We start from the raw sequence: 19,425 nt of genomic DNA, 5'->3' as shown, positions 1-19,425 counted from the left end.
ATCAGCCAGCTGCTTTTCTTTGTCTCACCAAGCTCTGTGGCAGTCACCCCTCCTCCTTTTTTTCCAAGTTGCCAGGAAATGAATTACATTCTTGCTTGCAAATAAGAGCATCTGGTTAGAAGCATGGATTTCTGAAATACCGAGTACTTCCCTAAGCAATCCTACTTGGAGAGGAAATTAACGATTTCCGACAGGCAGGCCATGGGAGGAAATTCCCTGCACCCGTATATATGATAGAAGGCTCCTATGTATTATGTGGCATCCATGCTGACTTTTTGAAAACGTGTCTGTTTTACTAAACAGCTGCCTTACTTCATCTGCTATTTTATCTTATCTCTTTTCTTTCTTGAAAAAAATTTACAAAATGACTCTGACTTGAAATCGTTATATTTATGCTCATTTTCTCTTCTTTAATGTATACCATTGTTTTTCAAACTTGCCTCATCTTTGGAATCCCTAGAAGTGGGTTGAAAATGGAGGCGGACTCTTGAAATTATTCATTGCATGGAATTCTAGGTATGATTTATCAGAAGAAACCATGGAGAAAAGAGAAAGAGAAAAGTCCTCCACTTTTCTACACAATTCCATGATCTCTGTAATGTTATAATGATGAGTTTTACATCACTGTGTATGTTGGTGGTGGAGGGGACCTGTAGTTCAGTCAGTTATGTGACATATGTAATTTTCATTCCCACTTAATAAACTTGGTCTATTGCAACAACAACAAAAAAAATGGAGGCAGATACTCGTAGGTTCTTCCTCTGAAGATACTGATTCTTTAGGTCTGGGGTGGCCCCAGGAATCAGTATTTTAACAAATGCCCCAGGTGGATATTGTGATCCAGCAGATTTGGGACTCACTGGAGTATGATCAGTCTGGTGCCTTGCTCCTCCCATCAACACTGTGATGTGCAAGACAGTGTGGGGTTTTATATGAAATGCAGCAAAATAACGTTTTAAAGATATACGTATATTCAAAATTGCAGGATGTCACTATAATGTGAAATGGAAGAAATACTTATTTTGCTTTAAAACAATATCTCATGTCATCTATGCAACATTATAATTTCTATGCAAAATTCTATTTTTGCAAAGCCTCTGTTATAATTCATAACTTCTGACTCTTCCTTTACTAGTTCACCGATTACCAAAGTTATGTCATCCATGGCTGCCTAGAGAATAACCCAACCTTGGAGAGATCTATTGCTTTATTTAATGGAATCTCTAAGTGGGTCCAGTTGATGGTTCTTAGCAAACCAACACCCCAGCAGAGGGCAGAGGTCATCACAAAGTTTATCAATGTTGCAAAGGTATGTCTGGCAATCAGGACTGGAGTTCTAAAAGGATTCTAGATGTTCATTCACTCTGTAGATAAAAGTATTGAGGAAATTAGGTATTCACAATATAAGGGCATCAGACAATTAAACTATTCAATAGACGTCTAATGAACAAATCAGACTGCTCTCATTCAAGAAGATTGCTTTCAAAAAGCAATAGTTAGAAGCATTTAAGGTTGCCCTACTGTTCTGTGAAATAATTGATATATTTTTCTAATGGATTCCACTTGTGCTGCATTTTAAATTAATATTATTTTTTGATCCTTATTAAAATTATGCATGCACAGAAAGTTTAGAATAATTCCAAAATCCTTACAAAATATTTATGTTAACATTTTTATTGCAGAAGCTCCTTCAGCTCAAAAATTTTAACACCTTGATGGCGGTGGTGGGCGGCCTAAGTCATAGCTCCATTTCACGCCTCAAAGAGACCCATTCTCATCTTTCTTCAGAAGTTACAAAGGTACAGTGGATTTTATCCTAATTCCAAGTAAAAACTTCATTTGTAAATTGTTTAGGTTTAGTGTACTCTTGATAAATGCTACTTATAGTGGGAAAGTCTTCCTCTTAGACCAATGGTAGGTTACACATGGGGGCAAAGTGGAAGAGAATGTCCAAATCAGCCAAGTCCACTTGGAAAAATAGGTCAGAGGTGGTGGTAAGGGTCCCAACAAGAATGCCTTAACATATTGTTAACATGTTGTAGTTGTAAATATTCAACAAATACTTATTTAGTACTACTATGTGTTAGGTCACATCTTTCTCCCATGGAGTGGCTGGTGGGTTCCAGCTGCTGAACTTTTTGTTAGCAGCCAAGTGCTTTAACCATTGTGCAACCAGGCCTCCATATATGTATATTTAAACAAAGATCATTTCTCAAATCTAGCTTTTCTGCTATATTTATTTCCCTATTTCTTTCCATATTTCCATAAATCTTATGAAAAGATTTTTTTGTAAGAGTGTACTTGGGGGTATCAGTAAGGACACTTTTAGCTGCAAGTTAAAGAAAACTCATCTCAAAATCAATTTTAAAATAAGGAAACATATCATCTCACATACCTGGAAATCCAGAAGAAGCAGAACTCCAGGCACGGTGTGGCCAGAGCTCTGACTCAGTTGCTTTGCTTTCTTTTGAGTATCATGTTTTTGGTTTTTTTTCCCTCAGACTCACTTCCCTCCTGATTGTGCTGTTCTGCAGTAACTGGAAAATCTTATGTTCCCTTGTCCATTAAAGTTGGAGACAGGGAAATCTCCCTCTCTCCCCCTCCTCATTTCCACCCTCCCATGGAATTAATGACTTTCTTTTTAGACATATTGGGCAACTTTAGGTCACATGCCCACCTCTGGAACAACAGCAGTTGCCGTAGGAATAAATGTACTGATTGGCTAAATCTAATGTTCCTGAGCCAATCATAAACCAGAGGGATGGGATGACAATGCTGGGAAATCAGAAGGGACAAGTTCTCTCCCTGAGTCAGAGTCATAGGATTGCTTTAGGAAAGGGTAGACTGATCAAAATCAGGGTCTGTTAGGAAGGCCTGGTTGCAGTTAGACAGCCAACAATGACCTGTCCATATAAACAAGAGGAAATAAGCCATAGCAGTCCATCGTCTGAGCTCAAACACTGCACTCATTTCAAGTATAATGGGGCTTATTATGTAAGTGTTCTATTTTCTTGTAGCTTTTTACTGAATTTCAAGTAAAACACAAACAAAATTTTGAAAAGTCATGAAGAATAAGAATCCGGCAGAGGCTCATAGAGCATTGGAACAGCCAGTGTGTCTTTAACAGTTATTTATTTGAGCTCTTCTTCCTTACAGAAAAGGAAATGGAAGTGAAGAAAAGTAAAGTGACTTCATCAAGGTCACCCTTCTACACAGTGGCAGGGTCCAGAACTCCAGTTGTCTCATACCTCAGTGCAACTTTCCCCAACCCATACTGTCCCAGATTTACCTTCAAGTAATATCTTGAGTGTAATTTTCTTGGAAAAACTAAGAAACTTAAATATGATACATGCTAGAATTTCTGGACTGTAATATTTCCATGAATCACAAAATACTTAAATATACACAATGCCATTTAATATCTCAACATCCCTAGTAGGTAGACAGAGGCATAGGCAATTTTCATTTTGTAGTAGAATGGAACAGGCTGTCCATCTCACATAGCCAGGCCTAGTACGTTTTTCTTTCTTTTCCCTGGATAATATATTCCTGCAGCAAGTTTAGTGCAATGGCTACTTCTTTCAGTAGATGAGGAATTTCCTAGCCACACACTGCAGGGCTTGGAGGTGGGTGGTCCTAAGGGAAGGTGATTTGAAAGCTCTACTTTTGCGTTTGTCCCCAGAACTGGAATGAAATGACAGAGCTGGTCTCCTCCAATGGCAATTACTGCAACTATCGCAAGGCCTTTGCAGACTGTGATGGCTTCAAAATTCCCATCCTTGGAGTACACTTGAAAGACTTGATAGCAGTCCATGTCATTTTCCCAGACTGGATGGAGGAGAACAAAGTGAACATTGTGAAAATGCACCAGCTCTCTGTTACCTTGAGTGAACTGGTCTCCCTGCAGAATGCTTCTCACCACTTAGAGCCCAACATGGATCTGATCAACCTGCTCACGGTGAGTTCTGAGGGGCCAAGTTTGTAGTAATGACTCTTCTGGCTTCACATTTAGGGGAGACAGGGAGATTTCTGACAGCAATTAAACTCTGGAGGAAAATTGAATTCAGGGTCAGTAGATGAGAAGAAAGCTCAAAGGATGAGGGAAGGAGAACCTCACACCGATAAACTGCATGACCCGAGACTCAGGACTAAGAAGGTCTCCTTTGGTTCTGGAGGGGCACAGCCTCTGCGCATACAGCTTTTGCTTCTGGAGTTCTTAGAAAGGACCCTGGAAACTTGTCCTCAGCACCCCACCATCGTCTTCATCTAATTAATCATGTCATTTTATATGTCCTCAACTGACTGCTTCTCTTTATTCTGTTGCAATGATTTAGTTGAAGGTCGGAGTAATACAAGTACCTCCTCTATGATCTCTCCCACTGCCAACCTCCCAATACCTCTAGGGTGGAGTTCCGAGCCTGGTATTTGAGGCCCTTCAGAATCTGGTCTCTGACCATCAGTTAGCCTTGTTTTCCATCAACCTCTCCCACATCACACCTGCCTCTGAGGAATATCGGACGTATTGTATTTTCTACCACCAAATGCTGTCTTCTGCTTCCCGGCGTTTGCACCTTCTCTCTCCTCTTCAAAAATTCCTTTTCCACCCACCTGTGTGGGTAGCAGTGATAGTTCAGTGGCGGAATTCTCACCTTCCATGTGGGAGACTTGGGTTTGATTCCTGGCCAATGCACCTCAAGTGCAGCCACCACCAGTCTGTCAGTGAAGGCTTGCATGTTGCTACAATATTGAACAGGTTTCAGCAGAGCTTCCAGACTAAGACAGACAAGGAAGAAAGACTTCACAATCTACTTCCTAAAAATCGGTCAATGAAAACCCTGTGGATCACAATGTTCCATTGTGCATGCAGTTACCATGAGTCTGGGGCTGACTTAACAGCAGCCAACAGCAACAACAACAACATGTAGTTAGTTTAAATTCAATAACCTCTATCTTTCTGGAACATTCTTGGTTTCCCCTTCAAAACAGTAATGTATCTGTCATATGTGTTGCCCTTGCACTTTATGCATTCCTTAACTATAGGAGGTATCACTTTGCATTAGAGTTTTTCTGTTTACCCTCCTTACATACTACCCACCTAGCACCTCTCATAGTGCCTAGCATATTTAGGAGTTTAAAAGATGGATTGAATGCTGTATTCAGGAATGCCGTAGGTCAGATAGAGGAAATTCACCTACTACTCATATCTCATATTTTGGAATACCTACACATATGTAGCTGGTCTCCAGGTCCTAGCAATTTTAGATACAAGTGTGTGGAAGAGAACATTCACCAATGATTGCTTCTTTGTGGGTGGGAGAAGGGGAAGAATAACCAAATTATCCACCATTGCTTAAACAAGTGAATGCACAACTTCCTTGTTTGGGTATATAACACTGGAGCATCTGAAACTTGGTTCCTCAATACTGAATTGACTATTTTCATTTTGTGGCCATGAAAAATGAAAGCACCAACCCCTCTTAAGCCCTGAGAGCCTGTATCTTCTAGGACTGCTGCACTGGAATAAGAATGTGGTTCCTAGAGTTTCTCACAAACTCTCCTTAGAGTACATAATTGTTTACCAAAGAAGAGAACTCCTAAGAGTAGGCAATCATGCAGCTGTGCCCTTAGTGTAAAGCAGAAGTGGCCAACACACAGAAGCATGAATCTCTTGAGGATGAATTTGTGTGACAAATTGTAAACACATAGACCTTCTCTATAGGGAAAAAAAAAAAAAAAAAACACCTCGCAATAATCCAAGCACCTGCATTTATTAATCATTTGCACATGTAAATATGTTTCCATAAATAAGTGACCAGAGTTGCAGTCCAATCGGACTGCAAACCCACAGACACATGTGATGTCTGAAGACCAGTTTCAACATGGAACCTTGGTTTCCAGCATCTGTGCCCAGGCTGATGTTGAGAGTAACTTCCAGAACAGGTGCCTATACTTGGATAATTTCTCATACAGAGAACAGGTAATGATGGTGTAGGAAAATTATTTTGAGTTATAGATGTAGCAAGGAAAATAATGACAAATATTTAGAGAAGTCTTGAAGGATTTTGAATGAAATTTTGAGGTTACATATGAAAAATCTGAGATCTGGAAAAAAAGATAAGAACTAGAATGCCAGTTCAATCAAAATCTCTCTCTCTTTCTGTCTCTCTTTCCTTCTCTCCCTCCTCTCTCTCTCTTCTCTCTCATAGAAGTATTGAAGGAAAAGTTAGAAGCCATCATGCACCATGTTTAGCAAATGCAGTGTTGTATATCATAGTGCAGTGGCAAGACTCCTAGGTGGGAAAGCCTGCTTTTAGCTCTCTTTCTGCATTTACATAGCTGACTTTCCTAGCTAACCAACCTTGACTTTGGCTTTGTGGTAAGGGTTTTGTGTTCACTTCTGAAGCTTCTTCTAGCTCTAATCTTCTATGATTCTAGATATAAGGAATGGTAGAGCCCTGAGAATACGGAAACAAGTGTCAATCTGATTCTGGGGTGCCAGTCCAATAGTTCATTAGGATAGTACAGTGCCTGTATATGAGTGCACCAAACATCAAGCCAATTTCTATTTAAATCCAAGACACTTTCTCTCCCCCGACAGCCAAGGAGAAAGTTCAGCACATAAGGATATACATTCATTCTACTTGGCCATTGAGGAATGACATCTTGAGCTGTGCAAAAATAGACTGAAAGAGATAATCTCTGAAATATGAGGACTGAGGAGATTAGAGTCCAATGGCCATTTTATGAAGCACATATGTGTTTGGATTAGAACACTATGATTTGAGTGTAGCTGCCTAAATGTGTGCTTTAAGTATTCCAAGGGGCAATTCTTTTTGCCCCAAGGACTTTGTCTTAGTTTCTTAGTGATGCTGTAACAGAAATACCACAAGTGTGTGGCTTTAACGAGCATAAATTTATTTTCTCAGGACACCGGCTACAGCGAAAGGCTCTCTCTCTCTCTCTGTTGGCTCTGGGGGAAAAATCCTTGTTTCAGCTTCTCTAGCCCAGCGTTCCTTGATTTTTTGGAGATCTCTATGTGCCGTCTATCTTTCCCTCATTTGTGCTTGCTTGTCTCTGTGCCTAATCTGCTCTTCTTATATCTCAAAAATAGATTTAAGATAAACCCTACACTGATATGGCCTCATTACCATAACAAAGAAAATCTCATTTCCAAATGGGATTGCATCCACATACATAGAAGTTAGGATTCTAGCATGTATTTTGGGGGACACAGCTCAATCCATAACAAGCTCTAAGTGGGCTCCTGCCTGAAAAAATTGTTTGTTTGTAAACATGGCCCTGGAGAGGTAGCTCTATATATGATTTAGAGTCCTGGAAAATACAAAATGAGAACTCTTAAGTTAATCAACAATTATTTAATGCCTACCCTGTGCAGTAGGCAGTAAGGAAATGCTTGACTTTTCTGTAATAATTTATTAAGTTTCACAGCACTTTTGCATGCATTTTCTTGGTAGATTCTTACAAACACCTTGTGATGTAGCCTGAGCTGGGCAGCAAGTATAACATCACCCATGTTGCTTCCTAGTTTACAAAAGAAGAAACTGAGATTCATGCAGGACAAAAGGCTTGCAAGTGGCAAACTTGTGAATCCCAGCCTGGGATTTTTTCTCTCTTGGCCAGTCAGCTCAGATGGATGGTTACTCTCTAATGTGGGCATGTGGCTAATTTACTGTATTTTCCCATCTGTAAAAATTAGATGATATCTTCCTCCTTCCCTCCTACTTAAGGAGCAGCTTAACTGAAAGGTGGGCGGTTCTAACCCACCAGTGGCTCTGCAGGAGAAAACACCTGGTGATGTGCTCTTGTAAAGATTACAACCTAGAAAACCCTATGGGGGCAGTTCTAACAGGGTGGCTATGAGTCAGAATTGACTTGATGGCACTTAACAACCACAACTATATACTTAGAATGTATAAAGGAGTTAGTTACAAGACATGACTTGCCCAGTAGTACTTTGGATCCCTTAGGAAAAAAGTCATTGCTGAGAATATAATTTTGAATCCTGCCTGTCAATGTTGGCTGTCATTGATTTTCCCTACAGAATATTGCAAAGACTGAATGAGGGATTGGCTTTTCCTTACCCAGGTCACAGATATATTTTGACTTTCTAATTTAAGCTTAAGGAGATGGTTCCCTGAGACCAAGTAAGAAAGATAAGGGCTGACATTTAAAGGCCATGCCTAAGATTGACTAAAGCATCCTTTTGCTAGCCTTATTTTTAACTATGTATCTTTTAAGACCATGCTGAAGGCCCATGCAGAAATCTAAAAACAACCAATCACACAAAATATACCTACTCCTCATTTATCGACTATCTTGTTATCCAACATTTTGCATTTCCGACAATAGTAAAAAATCTACTATTAAACTATTTTGCGTACTAACACCATAAGCCTGGCAGTAACAAATGCTAAGGTGTGAGGCAAGAGTATTGCTGGCTGTGATGTGTCATGATTCTTAGTGGTTTGACAGTTATGTAATGATTTAATTTGACAGTTATGTAATGATATAATTTGGCAGTTATATAATCTGTAATATGAGTTACGTAATGATGTAATTTGGCAGTTATGTAATGATGTAGTTTTCCTCCATTTTGTGATCTAATGTGGTCATTCTCTATTTTCACATAATGCTGATTTTCACATAACTACATGATTTTTAGAACCTAACCATGTTGACAAGTGAGGAACACGTATATAATACAATATTATTCCATGAATCAATATGAATAAATTATAAAAATGCAGTTAATGAAATGCCCTTCCTTCCAAAAAAATACAAGAGATTTAGATTATATTTCAATAGCATAAGGTTTTAATTTCATTTAACATTATATAAATACCACTAATAATAACAACAAAAGTAATAGTAACATCCAGAGGCACCTTGGAAGAAAGGCCTGCTGATCTGCTTCCAAAAAATCAGTCATTGAAAACCCTATGGAGCACAGCTCCACTCTGACACACATGGGTTCACCATAAGGTGGAATCAACTCAACAGCAACTGGTAATAGCAACATCACCAAACAACCAGTCAAGTAGAGACATTGAGCCAGCTCCAACTTTCTCACTACCTCCCCTCACATCTAAGAGGACTCCACCTTCTGTAGCTTCTAACACTAAGCCCCCACACCTCCCACTGTTAGGAGCTTACTTTAGTTTTTCCTATTTATTGTCTTAATTCCTGACTGGCTACCATGATTCCCATTCCTCTCAATCTGTCATCCTCGCATACCCTACTTCTATGAAAGTATAGTTTTAAGCTTTCAAATCTGGTCGCTCATTCCCTCTGTGATCATATAATTCTACTCTGGAGCCTCAGTTACTATTTTTACCTGGCCCTAACTTCCCCCATCTTTCGAATTCCTGGGGAAAGACACTATGTCCTATTCATCTTTATATTGTTAGTACCCAGCTCATGCCTATACATGGTAGACATTCAACAGATAGTTGTTGGATGAATGAATGAAAGAATAAATGAACAAATTAACATTATAGTTATATGATGTCATGTTAAGACATGTGCAATTTTTTTGTAGTAATTGAATTCTGTAGACTTTAGACATACTTTGAGCACCATAACCTGATTTTTAACATATTCTTTAATTGTTACTATAATAAATAAATTGACACTAGACAAAAGATATTTTTGCATCCAAGTTGTCTTTATATTTATCAACAATTATGTGATCAATCAGTGTTACTTAAATATTAGGTAAATTCTGTTATTTTTAAAGATTTATTGGCAAAGTTCTAGAAAAAGAAAATAAAGCATTGTCATTTGCTTGCTAAATCTTGATAAATTTCCACAGTTTTAAAATCCTCCCGCAGATCAGCTTTGTAGTCTGACTTGTTCTTGTTAATAATGACCCATTCTGCTTGATTCTGTCCCACTCCTTAGAATAGGTGGAAGTTCCTGTGACCCTCCTCTTTCTCAGTTTAGAACTGCTTTTCGCTTAGTTAGTGGCCTCTTTGACTTTGGTTTACAGTCTCCCCAGTGACTCTCAAGGAGTAAAGAAGCTGATAGAGTGGATGGAAGCTGAAATCGGTTGGTGGGAATCCCAGCTTGGCCCTCATCTCCTATCTGAGAGATGAGCTAATAAGGGCAGTCTTACTGTCTCTGCTGCTGGGCAAACTTCTGTAGGACATGACTCTGCAGGCTTATGCTAGCCATAGTTCTGGAAGTTGGGTCTATTCGTTCTGTTTGTGCTTTTGTGGCATTGATATTGATGTTTTTGACACATCTTTTGTGATATCGTGCTGCTAGTATCAGGGATTTGATTCTCACTGGTTTTCTATTTCTCCATGGATTCATTTGTTCTTTGTATTTTTCTCACATTTTTACATTTTTCTTTATTAAATCTTATCTCTGAACTTAATGAGCGTGTAATCTTAGGCAAGTTGCTTACTTTCAGTGAGCCTCACCATCCTCATATGTAAAATGGGGTTTATGAGGTTTTAGTAAGTAGTGCAGTGCTCGGAACATAGTGGGTAGCCAATATATGTTACTTTCCCTTCCCTTAATTTTTTTTATTACATTACTTTACTGAATTTCTTATTGTACAATGTGTCCTTGGAACCTTACATGCCAAAATAACATAATTTATTCTCTAACATAAATCTGTTGTTTTGATAAGAAAATGCAAGCTGGTAAATAAATCAATAAAAGTAGAATCAACATCTAATATTTACTTTCTGTTCTTACATCCTTACTGGGTGGGAAACAAAGCAAGAGAAATGCATGATAGTTGCCTCTTTGTACAACTCCAGAAGGCACTATTCACATTTTGCTTATAGAATATGATTATATATGACTTCAGCTACGGTATGGAGCCAATCCAGTGTTTTATATAATTATCTCATTTAATCTCACTCTTCTTCAGGATAGTTATTATTCCCATTTTAATATCTCAGAATAGAAGTTATCATTCCATTTTACACATGAAGAAACTAAGACTCAGAAGGTGGCACAAATGGTTAAGCGCTCTGCTGCTAATTGAAAGATTGGTGGTTCGAAACCACCAGAGGTATCACAAAAGAAAGGCCTGGCTTCTGAACGATGACAGCCATGAAAACCCTATGGAACAGAGTTCTACTTTGCAGACATGGGGTTGCCATGAGTTGGAATTGTCATCTGGTGTTGTTATTGGTTAACTGGTTAGATCACATAGGGTTCAAAGCCATCAAGCTTAATTTCTGTGATCCGCGTTTCTCCTTTCTCGAAAGTTTTCCTAGGGCTTAATGTTCCACAAGCAATCATTTGAGTCCATTTAATATAACCCCCTACCATCTAGCTGATTCTGACTCATAGTGACCCCCATAGGGTTTCCAAGGCTGTAAATCTCTACAGAAGCAGACTACCACATCTTTCCTCCATGGAGCCACTTGTGGTTTCAAACCGCCGAACTTTCAGTTAGCAGTACAGCACTTTACCCAAGTAAAATGTGGTAAAAATATAATCTTCTCCCACAATTATGTCTTTAAAAGACAGATCTTAATTATTCCCTATTACAGGGAAAGGATGTGTTAGAATAAGATGAAGGATTGAATAGGCTGATCTGCAGCTCCTTTCTGCCTCAGGGCCTTTACACACATAGTTCTCTTTGCCTAGAAGGCCATTTCTCTCTCTTCATCTGCTAATTCTTACTGATCCCCCTGAAAACATCTCATAGAGGTGTTACTCTCAAGGGGCACTACCCACTAGAGTATTAGGGACATATACTGTGTGTTCTCTCCTTGTGTTGTACACCATTCCTTTCTTTTGTAGCACTCACAAAAACTGTAATTAAACAATTACTTGTATAAAAATTTAACATCTGACTCCTCACCATTCCTCCCCTCCAATTTCAAAATCTATAAGGGCAGGGACTATGTCTGCCATTTTTATCATTGTATCCTTAGCCCTTTGAACAGCACCTGGCAAATGAAAGAAGGAACAGTTGAAATCTGGATTGTTTTCCCTTTCAGGGAAGATCTGGAGAAGACATTTTCATCTGTGACCCTCATTCATATAACCAGGAGATCTAAGAGCTGATGTTTCTGCTTCATGGTATACAAAACAGGCTGTTGGTTCTTTTCATAGTATTTTTAGACCATCAGTTACTTTTACCATTCTGAGTACATGCAAATAACTGGAAAGCCCCTGTACTTTTACAGTCTCATTAACAAAAAAAAAAAAAAAAAAAGAACAGTTGCAGAAATAGTGAGTGGAGATAATTTGATGATGAAGCGTGTTTTATCTTACAATTCTCCAGTCAAGGCAATGTAGGTCCTAGTGTGCAGATGAGCTCTACAGCCACCTTTACTGATAGGATTGGGTGGTAAATGCCACAACCTGAAATGGTGAATCAGAACATCTGTCATAAACAACTGGACTCAAAATATGTTAAGCAAAAGCAAATATTCTTGAAATTTCATTGAGAAGCTCCCATATTTAAAAAAAAAATGAGGTATGTAAGAAGTAGAACAGGTCAGTCTTTGGGCCATGCCTTTGTGACCAGAGGAGAGCCGAGCACGGCGGCTTCACATTCACAGAGAAGCACAGTGGCATTTAGGTGCTGCATTGACGGGAACCAAGCCCTGCAATTCCCATCTGTATGATTCTCTAAACAAAACCAGTCAGATATACATCAGCTCATTTAATCTTCACAACAGTCCTGGGAGGGAGCTATTAGTCATGATTCCCGCTTTACAGATCAGGAGACTGAGACTCAAGAAGGGTAAATGACTTGTCCAGGTTCGTAGCACTAATAAGTAGAAAGCAAACATTTGAAGAAGACTAACACATTTCCACAATAGGGTAAGATACCTGTCCATCTGACATATGAAAATACCCAAAAGTATTCTGTTTCTTTTCAAAGAGCATCTCCCTGACTTAGTGTGTAGCTTATTTGGATTTCTGGTCAGATATTCCAGGACTACTATTATCTGATCTCCAGCAGATGCCAGTGTGAGTAATCTCTGCCCTTTTGAGACTTGGAGGGTGAGTCAGGAAGAAACAACATGCACCTCAAAGTGCAAATTAACTCCGGATAACAAGGAATTCAGAAGGAAGAAATCACTTGGTTTCACTCTTTATTTATGTAACATTCACAGTGTCAGGCAGCAGGACTGTGCCTGGAGATACAGAGCTAGAAAAGGCAGAGTGCCGCCCACTGTCACAAAGCTTAGAGCCCAGCAGCCTTCTATTGTGAAACTCACAAAATGGCAGCCACTGCCTGAGACTGATATGTTTTACTTGACCCACATGGGATCATAAGAAATTTTTGTTATTAGCTGACAACAATTAAAAATTAGAATATTTCATATAAAACTCCAGATTTCGAACTTCCCTTGACAAATGAGAAGAAACAGCAACTCGGGGTCCAACACCAAACTGAAAGCAATTTGCAGGAGCTGAGTAGTGGCTGTCTCCCATTTATCACAGACCACACTTTTCCCTATTGCTTTCCTAACACAGGATCAGATTATCATCACATATTTTTCTTATTGTAAAGCTAAGAGGAAAGATAAATGTTTCTTTACCAATATCTCTATCAAAATATTTGTTTCATGCATCCCACTCTGCTGTTTTATATAATGGCCTGACTCCTAAAGGCATTTGAGTTTGTGGATAGTTCCTCTCCCATAGAAATGTAGAGCCCCTAGAGGTAGGGGTAATTGCTGTTCAAGGGAGGGTAGCTGCCAAGCACGTTAACTGTTTGTACCACCCAGGGACTCCTTTCTTTACATTGTTGTTGTTGGTTACCACTGAGTTGATTCCAACTCATAGTGACACCATGTGTGCAGAATAGAACGGTGCTCCATAGGGTTTTCAAGGCTGTGACCCTTTGGAAGCAGATCTCCAGGCCTGTTTTCTGAGGTGCCTCTGGGGGTGTTTAAAATGCTAACTTTTTGACTAGTAGTCGAGTGCTTAACTATGTGCGCCACCCAGGGTCTCCTTACCTTGCATTACAAGTCTTATTTTACACGTTTCTCCCCACTTCTAGCCTCTAAACACTCAGTACCGTTAATCTCTAGATCAGTATTTGGCACTTAGGAGCTGCTCAATAAATATTGTAGAGGAATTGAGTCGAGGGTCCTTGTTGATGCCTATTACCACACCAGGATTAATTTTTTTCTTTGTGTCCACCTCTGCATGCCATCTTTTTAGTTTTCTGTATTCACTAGCATTATTCTGTATTGAAATTAAACATTGAATTAAAAAAAAATTTCAGCAATGTAAATAAATAAATATGATCCAACATAATTATCCCTTCTTTGTTGTAGCTTTCTTTGGACCTCTATCACACAGAAGATGATATTTACAAACTGTCACTGGTGCTGGAGCCCAGGAACTCTAAATCGGTAGGTATTGTTTTCTCTCTAAGGATTGTTGTCAGATACTACTGTTTGTCATCTACAGTAATAGACCATTACAATGATGCTTTTGTGTTTGAAAGATTAAAGAATTTTAAAAATCTATATTATTTCCATTTTACTGATGGAATAGCATACCCCTGACATTTTAAGATTATTTCTTCATATCAGAGGCTAATATGAGGAACAATATCATTCCCAATTACTCTGTTTTATTGATCATCTATTTGTTGTAGTCTATCTGAGAACTCACTCATGTATAGCATCAAAAAGAAAAAAAAAATAATAATAACCTCAATCTTAGTATTAAAGTTTATTTAAACCCTCCTACCCTTTAAAAGTGGAGCCCTGGTGGCTCAGAGGTTAAGAGCTACTGATGGTAACCAAAAGGTCGGCAGTTTAAATCCACCAGCCACTCCTTAGAAACCTTATGGGGCAGTTCTACTCTGTCCTGTGGCGCAGGGGTTAAAGCGATCGACTGCTAACTGAAAGGTCAATGGTTCGAAACCACCAGCAGCTCTGCTGGAGAAAGATTGCAGTCTGCTTCTGTAAAGATTTACAGCCTTGGAAACCTTATGGGGTTGCTGTGAGTTGGAATCGACTTGACAGCAGGGGGTTTGGTTTGGTTTGGGTTTAACCTTTTAAAAAATTCTATTCAAAATAAAATTGGATATTTTTAAGTACCCCTGATGAAAATTCACACATTTTTCCTCTAACGATTGACTCAGTTCAGACTTTCAATATCATATTTGGTAGTGTCTCATGTAACTGAAGGCTGACTCTTAGTAAATAAACACTGTATAATGAGATTGAGGATATCATGTCACTGAATGTACATTGCTCATTTGTTGCAGTGAGTGTACTATATTTTATATATATTTTGTACTAATAAAAAACTACCTGGATAAATTGGAAATTTACAAGGAGGATGAGGTTTGCATGTTGAAGAAAAAAAAGTCTATGTTTGCTGTCTTACACTCATATCTTGAGATCAGTTTCCTTATAGAGCTCCCATACACTAACTCCTTACCAGCTGAACTCTGTAGCACATTGCCAGTGACTTTAGACCCTAAATCTGCCTCTATTAATAGCTACTGTGATTCAAACCATGGAAATGAAAGAGACAGAATGACTGAGAGCCATTCTCCTATACTGGTAAGGGCTGCACTTGAACCTGAGTTATTTTACCTGTGGGGTACAGTGAATTACTTAATATGGTCCTTCTAGCTGTAGTCTTTGTAACTCCCACCAAATGGCTGAGTGAGACTATGCAAATGAGGTGCTTGTAGCCCAATGAGGGGATTGGATAGCTTGCTAATAATGTAAATAAGGTACATGACATCTTTGTGGTGTGGGACCATGCAAATAAGGTGTAAGGAACCCTAATGAGGGGATTAGTCAGTTTTGCCATCCCACTAGGCTTAAAATGAGCCATCCCAGAGTGGAGAAGAGAGGGTATCAACACCACCAAGAAAGAAGAACCAAGAGTGGAGAGTATCCTTTGGATCTGTGATCCCTGCACTGAGAACCTCCTAGATCCAGGAGACAGAGAGAGGGAGCTGTAACACCGGAGACAGCGAGAGGCAGCGAGAAGCAGGGGCAGAGAAACAGTGGTAGCAGAAGAAGCAGAACCAGGATACCAGCAAGAGATGGCTTGGTGGGCTTCTCAGCCCATAGGGAGAGAATGCTGAGCACCTTCAGGCAGGAGGCTTACTGCAGACATGGGTTTGCCAACCCTTCGGGTCGAGGCTTACTAGTGGAGTGAAGTGTCTCCAGGCACTTACTGGCAGAGCTAAAAGAGCTTTGTAACACTTGCCTGAGCAGGCCCAGGCCGAGGTGTCAGAGAGAGGTGTGCCTTCGGGCATGACTGAGAAGAGACTGTCCTGATTGAAGAACTGTATCCTGAGTGTTCCTGAACTTGAATTGTAACCCGTTACTTCCCTAATAAACCCCATAATTGTATTGTCTGTGAGTTCTGTGGGTCCATTGCAACAAATTATCGAACCCAGCAGAGAAGTAGAGAGTGCCGTGGGAGGGACAGTTGGTGTCAGACTGGTAAAAGGTGGAGGGTGGAAGCATTTCTGACCTCCACCTCATAGGAATCAACCTTGGGCTATTGATAATGATTCTCCTTCCCCCTTGTGAAGTTAGAGGTGGTCAGATTCCCCCGCCACTCCATTTTTACCATCTGCTAGCATCTGTTCCTAAAATAGTGAGCGTAGTGGTTCCATCAGCATGTTCACACTCCCTGCCAGTATCCCAGAGGTCCATCTCCTGGGGACACTGCAGAATAGAGCCCTGTGGGAAGATCTAACAGACTGGAAAAGGGAGGGATGGGGACCCAGTCTCTTCAAAGTTAGCATGACTAAGAAAGCCAAGACAGAGACAAAGTTTTCGCAAAAAAGAAATATTTCACCTCCTCCCTCATTCCATAGCTCTGCTGTGATAAGCCTGACCAGGGCGTGTTAGGCTGCAGTGTATACGCACTCACAGATTTTTCCACTTCCCTGACATCTTTCTTTATCTAAACCAGGCACCTTAATTCCTACCCGTTGTTGGATGCCTGGTGGGGCATCATATCTGTGTTATCTCATTAACTGTTAAGAAAACTGAGTCTGCATCACACAACCTGTGAGTATGAGGACTGGGATTCAATCTCAGGCCTGTCTTCAACGCCTGCGCCATTTCTACCACGTGATGCTGTGCCATTTTCCCACCAGCCCTCATATCCAGAACAGGGTGGGAATTACCATTTTAGCACACTTATTTGTGCCTTTTAGGAGTTACTTGATTTTATTTTCAGGATAAACGTTTTGCCAACTTTGCCAACCATCAAATACAGAGAAGTCTTTTTATTATTTGTAAGAGCAGAAGTTTTCAAATCCCCTCCCAAGTGCTAAAAGCTTGTGAATCTATGAAAACACATTTCCTAATCCTTTCTGTCTCTTCTCTAAGTGGTGTGTCATCCTTTTTTGTGCTTGATCTTTGACATATGTTAATAACTAAAGAATACTGACTAGTCAGGGTTATGTACTGAGAGCCTGTAGCTTTAATATGCTTACAGTCAGCATGGGCAAACTTCACCCAACTAGTTAGCTCTGAGGGTCTCGAGCTCCAAATAACATAATAAATATTTATGTTCTGACAGCTTAGTACCCACTTGAAAAAATACTACACACACATTGAAAGACAAATAGTATTTTTATTTTATTCTTAACCACAATCACTTACTAAAGTATGCCGTACCTGTTGGGCTCTGTGCAATTTCTAAATCTTGGAATCATATTGGATACCACCACCCTCATTTCTGTTCCACATTAATTTTTGCTTCACAAAGATATGGTGTCACAGCACAGTCTAACAGACAGACTATTACTACATTAAACTAGCAGTTCAAGTAGTATCTGTCCAACAGATATTGAAAATTGTGTTTTTCTTGGAAGCTTGAAACACCTTGTGGCATCCCTCCAAGTTTGCTGAAGTGTCCCCGGGCAGGTTTATCCTTCACCCAAGATGAAAAGCTCACTAGAAAGATCTATGATGTGTGCAGGTGTGTGTGTATGTATGTGTGAGTGGTGTGTGTATGTATATGTGTGAGAGTGAATGTGTGAAGAGTGTGTGTGAGTGGTGTGTGTATGTGTGAGACTGAATGTGTGTGTGTAAAGAGTGTGTATGTATGAGTCGTGTGTCTGTGTGAGTGTTATAGGTATGTGTGAGAGTGTATTTGAAGAGTGTATGTGTGTGAGTGGTGTGTGTATGTGTGACACGTAATGTGTACGTGACTGTGTGTGAATGTGTATGTGAAGAGCGTGTGTGTGTGAGTGGTGTGTGTATGTGTGAGACTGAATGTGAGTGTGTGTGTGTATGAGAATGAATGTGTGAGTGTGTGAAGAGTGTGTGTGTGTCTGTGGTGTAAACATATCCAAATGGCAGGTATAATTTTTGGTCCTGCTGGTAGCTTACAGGATACTATTAATGCCTTCCTCACAATATTGTTAAGGGCTTAAATAGGTACACTTAGGCCTTACTACCAGAACTCTCACACTGGATGTTTGTTACAAACTCTTGCAAAAATGTTTATCCCCGATTTATTATCAAATAAAACACCTTGTACTAGAAGTTTGCATGCATGTACCAGCAACAATGTCTACCCTGGTAAGGATGCCAGGGAGAGGCTATGAAGTGCACACAAATCTCAGTTGTGCATTATCGCCATCATCTTCCCCACATTATTAAGTGAAAACATCCTGCAATGATGTGGGAAAATCTATGGAGGAAGCAAGTCCACCAGAGGACAAGAGAAGCCCTGATGATTACCAGAAAAGTCAGAAGTTGAGAGAGATGCAGGCATATAGACATGAACTTGACTGTGCACTGGTACCACCTACTGTGCATACCCACTGATTCATCACTAGTATCAAGTGTTAAATAATTAGATAACTGGTGTTTTTCATGCAAAAAATACTTGATGGATTGTTATATATGTGTTTCAGGATGTTATAGTGATATTTGGGAAACGTGGATGGAATTATTTTTTCCCATTTAAAATAATGGGGTTTAGGCTGCTGCTAAGCAAAATGCACTATCCAAACATGCATTTAGTTACAGATTAGATTCTAGTAACAAAAGATGCCTGTTTTATAAACATGTAAGTGCTACATAAATGTACATTTTTATTGGTCTTATTGATATACAGAAGTTATATGTTTTTTTTCACTGTCCCTGGTCCTAATTGCTCAAGGTCCCAGTTAATATTTTAAAATGTGTGTGTTCACTGAGTTTCTGTTAATAATGGTAGAATAATTTACATAAGGATAGAGGGGATGGTGGCAAAACATGATGAATGTAATTGATGTCACTGAATTGTACATGTAAAAATTGTTGAATTGCCCACTGCTAGGATTATATCCTAGAGAAATAAGAGTTGTCACTCGAATAGACATTTGTACACCTATGTTCATGGCAGCATTGTTCACAATAGCAAAACGATGGAAACAACCTAGATGCCCATCAACAGATGAATGGATAAACAAACTATGGTACATAC

General features: G+C 39.5%; 1 protein-coding gene across 1 annotated transcript in view; it reads left to right on the top strand.

Moving 5' to 3' along the window:
* The window catches only part of RASGRP3 (RAS guanyl releasing protein 3), a 108,096-nt gene that overhangs the window by 51,851 nt on the left and 36,820 nt on the right, over positions 1-19,425 (top strand). The window contains exons 8-12 of the mRNA XM_004369608.2: positions 1,136-1,309; positions 1,683-1,799; positions 3,683-3,958; positions 14,289-14,366; positions 17,419-17,421. Coding sequence (XP_004369665.1) covers positions 1,136-1,309; positions 1,683-1,799; positions 3,683-3,958; positions 14,289-14,366; positions 17,419-17,421 — 648 coding nt within the window. The remainder of the gene's footprint in view (positions 1-1,135; positions 1,310-1,682; positions 1,800-3,682; positions 3,959-14,288; positions 14,367-17,418; positions 17,422-19,425) is intronic.

The sequence above is a fragment of the Trichechus manatus genome, unplaced genomic scaffold (genome assembly GCF_000243295.1).
Source record: "Trichechus manatus latirostris isolate Lorelei unplaced genomic scaffold, TriManLat1.0 scaffold00005, whole genome shotgun sequence".
Taxonomy (NCBI): Eukaryota; Metazoa; Chordata; class Mammalia; order Sirenia; family Trichechidae; genus Trichechus; species Trichechus manatus.
The sequence above is the reverse complement of the archived record's forward strand: the minus strand, read 5'-3'. Positions and strand labels throughout refer to the sequence as shown.